This window comes from Falco naumanni, chromosome 3 (assembly GCF_017639655.2).
Source record: "Falco naumanni isolate bFalNau1 chromosome 3, bFalNau1.pat, whole genome shotgun sequence".
NCBI lineage: Eukaryota > Metazoa > Chordata > Aves > Falconiformes > Falconidae > Falco > Falco naumanni.
In genome coordinates, this window is record NC_054056.1 from 63,222,868 (window position 1) to 63,235,016 (window position 12,149).

The 12,149-nt window shown below is 44.3% G+C and overlaps 1 protein-coding gene across 2 annotated transcripts; it reads right to left on the bottom strand.

Moving 5' to 3' along the window:
* Positions 1-594: 594 nt before the first annotated feature.
* TGIF1 (TGFB induced factor homeobox 1) lies at positions 595-11,680 on the bottom strand. Of its 2 annotated transcripts, none has more exons than XM_040587432.1 (3): positions 11,277-11,680; positions 4,375-4,601; positions 595-3,039 (listed from the first exon to the last, which is right to left on the bottom strand). In XM_040587432.1, the coding sequence occupies exons 1-3, from the start codon at positions 11,290-11,292 to the stop codon at positions 2,473-2,475; spliced, it is 810 nt and encodes a 269-aa protein (XP_040443366.1). In that variant the 5' UTR covers positions 11,293-11,680; the 3' UTR covers positions 595-2,472. The 2 variants fall into 2 exon arrangements, with proteins under 2 accessions (XP_040443366.1, XP_040443367.1); XM_040587433.1 differs by lacking the exon at positions 11,277-11,680 and adding an exon at positions 9,315-10,607.
* Positions 11,681-12,149: the final 469 nt, after the last annotated feature.

Below are 12,149 nucleotides of genomic sequence, written 5' to 3' on the forward strand. Positions count from 1 at the left end.
AATGGTAAATGAAAACAGTGCAGAGCCCACAGGCTTTTACTTTCAATAAAAACTGTTAACCTGAATGGCGACAGCTTTCCTCCTCACCCTATTTTCATTTTCAGTACTGCAGCTGCTCTAGTGGAATTACAGAATTGGTCAGCTCAGCCAGCAAAGCTCAATTTTTTTTTTCTGAACTTCGTGACATTTTTTTTTAATTTTATTTTAAAGGGCAGAGTAATGAAGAGTAAAGATCTGTAAGAATGCCCTTTAATGATCAGTCCTCCACTTTTTCTCTACCCCACAGCACACCAGCAACCTGCTTTTAAGAAGAAAAATAATAGGGAAAAGGAAAAAAAAGTTCAAATCAAACCATGCAAACATATTTGCATGAGGTTGTTTTTTCCTTTTTCGATTTGTCAGTGCTTGAGGCATGGGTGTAAGGAGTGTTGCAATAAAGTTCCTTCCTGCATGCGGACAAGAAAGCATCTTCCAGACCTTTACTAGACACTCTTCTTTGGGTGTCTGGCACCCTTTGACAACCACCATTAATGTCACAAAAAGATGCCTATTGACCAACTCTTCCCTCAACATTGACTCCACAGTTACACAAAGTGTACTTCCATTTTATTTTATAATTAGCCATTAAAAAACTCAAACAAACAACTAAAAAACCCCATACATAGGTATCCCAGGAAAAATAACCTAGAAATATAAAGTACAGTATGTCCAAACAGACAATACATAAGGCTCTTTCTGGACTCAACATGTTATTCCTTAAGAGAAAGTGTACAGCCATGTCTGACTACGTTCAAAATTATTTTTTCTAGCTTTATTTTGATGGAAAGTATTAAAAAAATCTGTATTAATACAGTATATTAGGATGACTGTTACTGAAGTTGATGCAGACATGAGTAAGCCAGTGTTTACTATTCGTTTTTATATAGAATCATTGATTTTAAACTTTAAGTTTCAAGAAAGGCAGAAGCTCAGTAGATTTCCAGAGTACTTCAGAGAACAAATGAATAAAAGACAAAGCCCACAGCAAAACAAAACGCATACACATTGCAGTCTGAATATTGCAATCTTCTACTCATAACCATATCTTTAAATTCATCAGCTCTGCTGCTCCACAAAGCCCTCCCCCAGCCTCCCAGACAACTGGTTTGTTTTTAAGGATTAGCCAAACTGATTTTTTTCCCCTTAGAGGTCTCTCATTTCACTGTTGTTGGAAGGATAAGGGGTGGGTGACTGACATTCAAGCAAGTTGAAATGTGAGCTGTAAGTCTTAACATTTTTCAGTAATAAGTCATTTTGATAGCAAAGTTCTTTGCTGAAAGGTAACTTGGCTTCTGTTGGCCAAAATACACCCCAATGCAACAGGGATCTCTTCTAAATCTTAGCCACCTGTTTAAGTATCTCACCGTGACCTAGCTCCCAGAACTCAGATTTCAACCGTATACAGCCTCTTTATTTCATCTTACTAGAATTACCGAGTCAAAACCTTGCCACTGCTAGTCCAGGAAGAGCAAGACTGGGAGCCCTTGTCCCTCCTTCAAAATCTGTCGCTAGCAATGTCTAGGAGCTGTATCGCAAAGACCTGGAAAGAACGTTCACCTCAAACCCTTTTCTGGCCTCATTTCATCTTCAGGATAACTTCCCCACAGGCTGTCACGTCTCCCAGCCCTAAAGTATTTCTAGGAGCCAAAATCTGGAAGTCTTAAAGGGGACTGAGATATCCCCCCGAAATTTAGTAAGAGTTGCCTACATAGCTTCTTCTGATCCCTTAAAAAAATTTCAACACAGGAGAACAGTCAGGTACTTCTGGCCCAATTTTCAGCATTCCTTTTAAACATCTAGTTAACAACAACTGCTAGCATAGCTCTCTAAACCAAAGTAAAGTCAGTACGAGCTAAAAAATAGTTCTCACTTCCATTTATTTCAAGAGTAAAGTTGTGTTTTCTGCAAAGCTCGTATTCAACAAAATACTCTGTATACATGCATTTTTAAAGAAAATATTTTATTACATTATGGGAAAAAAGCATAATCATCCAAAGTTCATATTGTTAAAAAAATTGAAAATTTATTTTAAACAGCATGTCGGTATATTCTGTTCCACATGGGAATGATAAGAAGACTCTATATCATTACTAGATATTGCACAGTCTGAAAGAAACAAAAACAAATCACATGATCTTGGGAACCATCTCACATTATGAAAAACCTACAAAGAAAACATTAAAAAAAACCCAACACACAATCCTTTCTTTCTACAGTAGCTTTTAAGTTTATAATTCTTGGAATGACCATATTCCACTGAAGACCATCTCAGTGACAGGAAGCTTCATTTCAGCAATCCCTTGTGCAAATAAGATTAATAAAAAAAATAATAATAATGCAGTAAGTCTTTTGATATTGTGTGGGTGGCAACAACCACACAGCTGTTAGATCCCTGCCTGGAAAAACAAAACGGGGAAGGAGAAGGAAGGGGATTTAGGCCATAAGTTTTGCCTGCAACTCCATCTCTGCCGCCCTTTTGAGTGCAACATCCACCAGTAGCTGAAATCCACTAAAATCCTGGTTAAGGTCTGGTGGGGTTGGAGGAGGAGTGTTAAACAGCCCACTTTGTGCATTTGTACCAGATCCCAGTTTAGATGCGTCCTCGTGGTAGGAGAGGGAGTTGTCTGTGAAGCCGTTCACTGGGGGCTGCTGCAGGTCCATGGTCTGGCCTGCATCAGCTGGCTGGCAAAAGTGGAAAGGGGCATCTTTCAATGCAGTCACAGTCGTGTGGCAAATCACTGATGGCCGAGCCAGAACTGATCCTGGGGAAGCCAGCTTGGAAGAGGACACAGTCTTGCTGAGCGGTGTGGCAGCAGGAAGGAAGGCAGACTCCTCCAGCAGGGGAATGTAGTTCTTTGTGCCGATGGAAGACTCCACCAGGCCACCCTCGGGAAGCTTGGTCCCTCGCCGGGAGATAGTGAACTGATTTGGGTCTTTGCCATCCTTCCTCAGCATGTCAGGTAAAAGCCTGCGGCGTGCATTGATAAACCAGTTGCAGACCTGGGAATATAATGACATCTTAATTTCTACCTTCATTCATTTCCAACTATGTGCCGTTAAGAGTCATTGTGTTAGATTAATGAATCCCTCCAAGCAGTTTCCTTAACTGCAGAACAAAAGAAAGACCTACTGACAAGTTCTGACATGCCTGGCAAAGGCCCTTCCTTTATCCCAAGCTCTACCGCCAGCTCCCCACTCCTGTTACAGAAAGCCTGGGGACATCTGAAGACTGCTAGCCCAAATGGAGGGGTTTAGCTTTTAACTCTGTGCACACACATTAACCTATTGGCTATTGTTCTCTACCCTTAGGTTAATTAACAACAGGAAAAACTTTTCTCTCTGAAGAGAGCCACTCCTCCCACAACTAGTTACTGATTTTCCTTGTTCAACTGACTGTGTCGACAGACATAACATGAATTACCTCATTTAAGTTTGTCCTTGTTTAAATATCAAACCAGTTTCCTGGGTGATACAGGATAGTTTACAGTTTAACGTCTTTTTTCTGTTTACTACATAAAGAAGGTTTTCTTTATGATGTTCCATTAAGCAAATTTTACTTTATAGCCGATTACAAAATTATTACTAATGAATTAACTGGAAAAATAAAGCCCAGAAGTCAACAGGAGTGCTATATTTAGCACCTCTCAAAAAAAAAAAAACCACCCAGGGTTTACCCAAGTTCTCATGCAGCCACCTTCCCACGAGGTGGAAAGCAGCAGCTGTCAACAGCTATTCCACCAAAGATGATCACGGAAGACCAGAATTACATGTCCAAGGGACCTGCAGCTATCAGTGCTGTATCCTGGGATAAGAATCCAGACTAACCACACCAACTATACTGACGCACTTGAGTAGCTCTATCCCATATAGGTTGTTCCACAGATCTTAATGGAAGTCATCATACACATAATTATACACATGCCTATTCTACAGGAATGAGCCTCAGGTTGCCGTTTTAGAAGTGAACGCAGTTTAACCTATAACTCTTATCTATCACCATAAAACCACTGTTAACAAATAAAACACCTTATCCCGATAAATTACCTTCTACAGAACAGTTCATGTCTTTTGGAGCCTGATTCCACAAAAATTAGCATGCATGCTCAAATTCATTACTGCCTGTTCTCCCAGATAAGTAATTTTATTCCCAATAAACAAAGACCATCATAACACACAATGCATCTGTATTTCTCCTTAGAAGTGCCATCAGAAGGAAAGTAACAATAAAATCTCACATGGAGTGTAAACATTTGTATCGGTGACCAAACCACAGGTAAATTAAGAAGAAAACAGGAATCAGCTCCTTTTGAAGTGAGAACTACTGGTTTTTAATACCTGTAGTGTGGAAAGGTGTGTTTGTCGGGATAACAGCGCTTTTTCTTGCTCTGAAGGGTAAGCATTGTATCGGTGCTCATATAGCCAGTCCCGAAGAATCTGCACAGATTCCTTAGGCAGGTTGCCACGTCTCCTCCGTTTGCCTGAGCCAGCAGATGAAGAAAGATCCAGTGGGACATCCATGGTGTCATCATCCTCCGTTTCACTGCCTGATATTGCAACTACACCTACAATTATAAGACAGGAACAATCAGCCTCCTAAATCCGTAAACTACTTGGCTCCAGCATTCTACAGTTCAGACACTTTTTATTACATTAACTGTCTTCACTATGAATCATGGTATAGCCTCCTGTACAGGAGATCTGTCCTGTAGCGTTAACTTGTCAGGCTGTAGCTTTTCTGTCAGCTGAACAAAAAGTAGCACCAGTGATCTGTTCCTAGGGGAATTCTTCTCTGCAAACCCTCATTTTCTTGTTCCCCTGGCAACCTTTATCTGCTGCACGTTATCAGATTGCTTCTATCTAATGCCAATGTTGTCCAAATTTGCTTGCTATGGTATGCATCCAACACTTCTCTTCAAGGATAACTATCCAGTGGCTGGGCAAAAGGTCAATAAGCAAGAACTTAAAACACCCCAAATCAGGTAATGGGTCATTTAATTACTTCTTAACAGGCTGATGCTTTCCTCCTGGGAGAGATATCTTGTAGATTTTATAAATTAATAGTTCATTGCAGATCTATTAATAAAACAAATAGAACAAGAAAAGGAGAAAGGGAAAAACGGTGTTTGCCCCCATCCCCGAGTGGATTTTCACTTAGGAAGGAAAAAAAAATGCAAGAAAAGGAAAGAACCAGGTACCTAAGAGTTCACCAGTTTATCAGGAGATGGACTTATTTAATTTAATTGCCTTTCTGTACTAAAGAACAACAATCTTTTAACATTTGGGCAGGTTTGTTTGTTTAAATGTACCACTCACTTTGCATCCTGATTATTTTTTCAACTTCATAGTTTTCATCTCATTTTGATCTGTGGAAATGGTGTTCTGTGCTACACTTACTACGAAGGCTCGAGATTTACAAGTTAACTGCGTACCTTTTTCCTTCAACACAAAGGAAGGAACAGATTTCAAAATTTGATTATTCCTTCATACATACATCACACTACTAGTAAAATGAAGCTATGGTACACACATAAAATTAAAACAAACAAGTATTCAATAGTTAGGAAGACTACACAATTCTCCTCTGTTAGGATATGTAAGTCACTGAGGAAACAAACAGTACTGTAAATTACAAATTTAAATACTCACCAGATTAAATTCACCAAAAATTTTAAAAATCTCAGGAAGTATATAAAAATCTAAATAAGATACCACACGTTTTCAACTAGTGCAATTGAATACTGATTTCAAGTGAAATTGCAGTGGCTTTCAGAAGCATCTTCTAGAAACTACAGAAGAAAAACAAGCCCTTAATCTTTTTGGGGGGAGAGAAAAAGTAAAATTTTTATGTGGACAAACACCTATAATTAAAAAAGGAAATTCCTTCTGTTTAAGGAAACAAAGTCTGCTCTAAAATACAAGAAGTGTGCCCTGAAAGTGTAAATACATATAAAGCGATAGTTCTATCCAGAAGAAATAGATGGAATAAATGTCATCTAAAAACCCCAAACAAACAAAATCCAGAACACAGAAAAAAAGAAAGAAAAAAGTGTCTGTGTGCAAGTTTCCCTTAATACTTGGGGTGGGGGAGTGTGTATGTGTGACACTCAGAAAGCAGGCGGACCTCTCCCCACACTTCCAAACTTTAGCCAAAGCTGACATTTAAGTTATTCTTTCCTTCCCCTATTTACGAATAGCTCCAACATCCTTAAATCTAGTTTAAGTTAACCAAATTCCAATGCATATTTTTGATACGCAAGCATTCCCAGCAGTATGACCAATCTGTAATTTGTCTGGCATAGTTACTTCAGTTACTTACTTTGTATTGTTTTCATTCTCCCAATCGCTGATTTATGTAACTGACAAAACACCGAACTGACACACCAAATTTTTCCTGTGATGATTAGCTACATAAATTATCCAGGCATGGAACAGGAACAATAGGACAATATTTAAGTAGCCAACACAAGATAAACTCCAAATTATGTAAACAGGTTCTTAATTAACGTAGAAAGTATGTCAAGTCTGCTTGAAAATGATTCTGTGCTACACAGCTTTGTATTTGTCATAGCTTCACGGAAAGTGCTGTCACGCCTGTAACCTAACCTGAGAACATGCCTTGCACAATGGGCTCCTGGAGCCATGCGGAGCACTTCTTGGAACAAAGATCCTGCACAGACAACACGATGACTCTGCAAAGCAGCTCATCCCTTTTAAATTGAATTTTAAAACTAGCTAAAACTAGTCTACACGATTCAGACAATGTTTTCAAGTGTGCTTTTCTTGTTTGTCAGAAACCAGAAGTGTTGCAGCACTCCAGCGGGTTGGGGTTTTTGTTTGGTTTTAGACGTAACAGGCAGCAAGACAGGACCTTGGAAAAGAGGGAGAGGCAAACAGTGAGGGTTGGAAATAAAGAGGGAAAAGAACCCAAAATAACTACTCCTATGAGAAAGTTTGGTGTCTAATGGTTTGTGAACCATATTTACGTGGCGTATCTGGAGGAGTTCTTGTTACACACCACCCCATGTGCAGTAACCTCTCCAAGATGTTAACAGTGAAAAGATTCCACGGGTGCCTCTCTGAACATGAGATAACTGACTTGACAGCAAAACTTCTTCTGGAACCGTTGCTCTTTCTCACACGAAAGCCAAGTGAGAAAACACTGTCTGAAAGTCAACAGCATAAGAACACTGCTCTATTTTGCAAACAAAATATTTTGCTAAAGTAAAAGTTGCCATTTGACTAACCGTAACCTACCTAGCAAGAAATGAGTCAACAGCAGGGCCTGCCCTTTGACCCACTCGCTCAGCGTGTCATACTAATTGACACAGCAAGTTAGTAGCACAAAGCAGGTTTTGGTTAAGCAGGAAACCCAGCGTAGTACGACTTCTCCTCATTCAGATGAGCTCATTTAAATAGCTGATCAGCCCTCTGAACCTGCGGCAGTGGTGCGGAGCCAGCAGCAACAGGAAGTCATCGCTAGAAATCTCGCACTGCCCCAGCTGATACTCTTTACTAGAGCAGGAGCCACGTTGCTGCTGTCAAGGCTCTGTTTTCATTAAAGCATTCCTGCTGATTACAACCCAGCTTTGTTTTTCCGTCTTGTTAGTAATCAGGCTATTCGCTGCTGGTTTCCTGTTTTAACAGGGCCCAACTGAAAAGGCTTCTGGCTAGGCTCCATGACTAGACCTTTGGCTTACTGCTATTTACACCCAGAATAAAGGCTTGCGGACACGACGAGTAGGCCCAACTGACCTACTAATTTATTTAGTCTTAAAAGCAGGCCAGCACCAGGTTATTTTACGCCTCCTAAATACATTCAGTCTAAACAGAAAAACTGCTTTTACAGGACTAAACTAAAGCAGCACAAGTTCATTTGCAGGGAGGTCTGACCAACAATACAAAATAACAGTTCTCTGCTCCTGCCATCGCTACTTAGATGAGCAGTCCACGCTATTAATGACCTAAGAACTACATGATCAGCATCCCTTCTTTATAAATTACTTTATCCTCCCGGCTTCCCTGCTGAAGTCATATGCATGATTGAATGCACTGCTGAGCTGTACCACAGCCCAAAGACTTTACAGGTCCTCCTGTAATCAGCTCAGGGCAGATTACACCTAGGATCTCGAGTCTAGCTCAACACCCAGCGTTAACAGCCTGAAACAACTTGAGTAGAAGTGCAGCGAAAACTAAAGTTGATTTCAAAATAAATTACTGCTACTTAAGAAGGCTCGCTGAAATATTTGGAGGGGGAGGACAAAGTACTCGGGCTGAGACAAATGAAATCGAAGTTAAGCAAGTGAAAAATTTAGGCTGAGTATCAGGACAAAAAAAAAAAACACTATCTCATTGTGTCGAGTAAGAGCTTCACAGAGGAAGTGGCAAAAGCCAATTGTTATTCAAAACGGGACAAGTATACCACGAGGAACAATCTCTGCCCTCCAGAGAGGGGATGGACAAAAATCACCCCAGGCAAAACCACCCACCCCACCCCCTTAGGCTTCTCTGAATTTCTGAAGGTGAGCATTTTTTTTTTTAATGAGAACAGATAAACAGAACTTGTTCCTATCTAAGGCCCCGATCCTGTTGTAACCAAGTTCAGTAAAATTCTTCGCATGTATAAACTTGAGCACATGCCTGTGTCTTTGTGAAATTGTAGTCTAAATCAGCTAATTAACAAGCTGAGTACGTTCAGTGTGATCGCTATCACGTTATTATTTGTAAATGAAACTATCCACAGAAGAGTCCTGGGGGCTTTAATCCAGTCTGGTAGCTAAAAAAAAACCCACCAAAAAACAAAACAACAAAAAGTAAAAAAATCAACACACAACAAAAAACCTAACTGAAATTTAATGTGAATTTAAAAAGCAGCAACAAAACTAAATTAGTTTGAAATTATTCATGAGTAACCATGAACTACAAGGATGCAGGAGGGAATTTCCACAGTAAAAAAAACAAAACACCACCAAACTTTTTCCTCTGAGTAAGTTTCATAATTGAGGAACCAGCTTATTTGTTTTCCTCTGCATTTCACAGCTTGCGCTCTATCGCTTCTAAAGCTGCCAGACTTGGCTGTGCTATACATTTTTTTTTCTTCAAACGGGATTTTTCTAGGAGTGCTAGCAAGAAATCTGTAACAAGAGTCACTCTTTGAAACTTCTTGAATGATCCTCAAATGCCAGGAGGTCACAAATAACTACAAGCCCAACCTTTAATAAAACAAAGGCACCCTAGCCCTAACATCTTTTAAAAAGTTCCCGTCTTTGTCTCCTCACCTTTTAATTTCTGCCACGCAAACCCCGGGCCCATGGCCCCTCTCAAAAGTTCTCCCTCCTGCCTGTCACCTTTCATTGTTTCCATTGTTTCAGCCCAGGACTCGCAATCCTCAAAGCAGATCCTTCCCCCGCTCTCGCACACACACTCACACACACAGACAAAGCCCTACACATGCATACCTAGAAACTACGTCAGCGTTTTTCACACGCATTTATTTCGGGGGTGGCAAGAACAACAGTTGAAAGTGCAGGGAGTTTGGTATTTCACCAACTAGCAGCTGCCCTCGGGGAGAGAAGTCTGAACAATGGAAGCAACAGCAGACAGGAAACCAGCTCACCACTGCTGTGCAAATAGGGACCATAGGAATGTCCTAAAAATAACTGGGCTAAATTAATTCAGCGAAACCATAAAAAAAAGAAAAAAAACCACCAAACAACTGCTTGCAATAAGGTTAAGAATCTCAACCTACCTAAGAGGACTGCAACATTTTAAAGTCAGTGCTGTCACAGGCTAGGCACAGCGGCCGAGGTTGGTATGCAGCACATGTAATGTAGCAATCCGTGCCGTCCGCAGGCAGGCTGCAACGCGCCGCGCGCCCTGCGCCTGCGGACCTCGCAACGCCTCGCTGTTAAACACCAGCCCGCCCGCTGCTTAAACTTCGTCTTTGTGGCTTAATTCCCTTTGTGTGTGCTCCTCTCAGATGGGCGGCACGTCCAAAACTTCTGACGAGGGCTACAAACCATATTAGTACATCACCCTTCCAGCAGCCCACTGATTTCACTAACTACATATGCATTAATTGCTCCAAGGATATTAACAATGACCGAGGCTGCTCTACTATAGAGCCGCTGGAATGCGTAGTAGGGGAAAAAACAGCACAACTCTGTGGAGTACTGAACATGCGCACTGCTCCCCTCTAGCCCTCCACTTCGGGTAATTTAATAGTCTTTGAAAGCAAAACACCCTTCATCCACTCTACCGACTGCTACATCGCAACTGAATGGGCTCTGCTTTGCGAAAAACTTCTTCCCAGCTAGCGCAGATGTGTTAAATCTGAAAGCACGTTCCGCGCCTTTGTGGCCAAGCTCCCATTTAAAGGCACTTAAAGCACCGCGAGCGCAAAGAGTAACAACCCTCTAACCGTAAAGTTTGTCTGTTTATAAATTATCACAAAGAAAACTTGATCAGCCTTATTTTTAGGGCGGGGGTGCGGGGGGGGGGGGGGGGGGAGTGTTGTTCCTCCTTTTAACCCTTACTGTGTCGAAACTTTTGGACTCGTTTGGTTCGTTCCCCCCCCCCCCCCCCCCCCCCAAGGGATAAAAGGGAAGGAAAAAACAGCAACTTTCAGCAAAATAACACGGCCGAGGCTCGGACGGGGTCTGAAGCCGTCTGGCCGCGGCCGCCCCCAGCCCCGCGCCCCCGTGCCCGCTCCCGTCGCGAACAAAGAGTTGCCGGCCGCCCGCGGGCCGCTGCGCTCCGAGTTGCGAGCGGCCCCGCTTTCCTCGCCCCAAGTTGGGAAAACGACCCGCACCCTCGACCCGCCTTAGCGGGACGGCGGGGCTCGGTGCGGAAAAGCGACAAAAGGCGTTTTAGCGGGGAACAGGGGGAAGAGGCTCGGCGGAGGGAACGAAAACAAAACTTGGCGGGGGCACGAGGCGGGCGGCTGGCCGTGTTTTTGACGGAGAGCCAGCGGCGCGGAGAGGCGGCCGCCTCCGAACAACAGCCCCGCATGTTTTGTCTGGGAGCGGAGCATCCACTGCCATCTTCGGCGGGAGCTCGCCGGGGGGTGGCGGGGGGCACCAGGGAGAAAACGGCCGAGAAAGAAAACAAGACTCCGGCTGGCTTGGCAGCAGCACCCCCACTCCCCTTCCCCCCCCCCCCTCCCGCTGTTCCCGCGGGCAGAGGAGAGGTGCAGGGCACCCCGCTTTCTCCCAGCGGCCGAGCGTGCCCATCACAACTACCTTTTTTACTTTTCATCTTGATCGCGAGGACCGAGCCGCCGCCGGACAACGCCGCACACCGACCCAAGTTTCTCCCCCTTCGCCGGACGCGGCTCCCCCTTTAAACTCGGCGAGGAGGAGGAGGACGACGAAGATGAAGAACCACCGCCACGGAGCCAAGCGCCCAGTCCGGAGCCGTGCTGCTGTCAGCGGGAGCCGCAGGGCTCTGCCTCCCCGGGGGTTTTCTGGTGCGGCTTGCTGCCGGGTGGGCTTCCCTCCCCCCTTCCCTTTGTTCCCTCCTACCGGCGATTGGCCCCGGCTTGTTAAAGTGAGGAAAGGCACGGGAGGAAAAGGTGCACAGCGCCCGCCCTCCCCCACCTCCCCGCAGCGAGTACGGGAGAGTAACCGAGCGCTGCACTGGCACTCGCGCCTGCCTCCTCCTCCTCCTCTCCCCTCCCCTCCCCTCCGGGCTGCTGTGGCTCTGTCAGACGGGAGGGGAGGGACGGGCAGGCGGGGGGGGGGTGTCTGTCCGTACCCGCTCGCTCAAGCACACACAAACGGCGGCAGCGGGGGGAGAGCTCCGTGCCTCCCGCTCCCTCGCCTTTATTCCAGGCAGACATTTGATCATTAAACTGGAAGGAGAAGGGGGGGGGGGCAGATTTTGACAGCTGCCCTTGACTAGCCTCCTCCTGTTGCTGCCGGATGAACCACCCACTCCTTCGCGTGAATAGAGAATAAAGGAGAGTACATACAGCAGGAGAAGGAGCCCTCCAAAGACTGGCGGGCCCCGGCGCCCCCCTCGCGGCTGCCGAGCGGCCCGGAGGGCAGGCTGCTTCGCCTCCTGCTTCCCCCCACCCCCCCCCACCCCCCCCACCCCCCCCACCCCCCCCACCC

Excerpts from the sequence above, each read along its gene's own strand:
- TGIF1 (XM_040587433.1), bottom strand. The coding sequence starts at position 9,399 with ATGGAAACAATGAAAGGTGACAGGCAGGAGGGAGAACTTTTGAGAGGG. Across the intron at positions 4,602-9,314 it reads TGCGTGGCAGAAATTAAAAG|GTGTAGTTGCAATATCAGGC; the intron begins GTGAGGAGACAA and ends TTATAATTGTAG. Across the intron at positions 3,040-4,374 it reads CACACCTTTCCACACTACAG|GTCTGCAACTGGTTTATCAA; the intron begins GTATTAAAAACC and ends TTATATTCCCAG.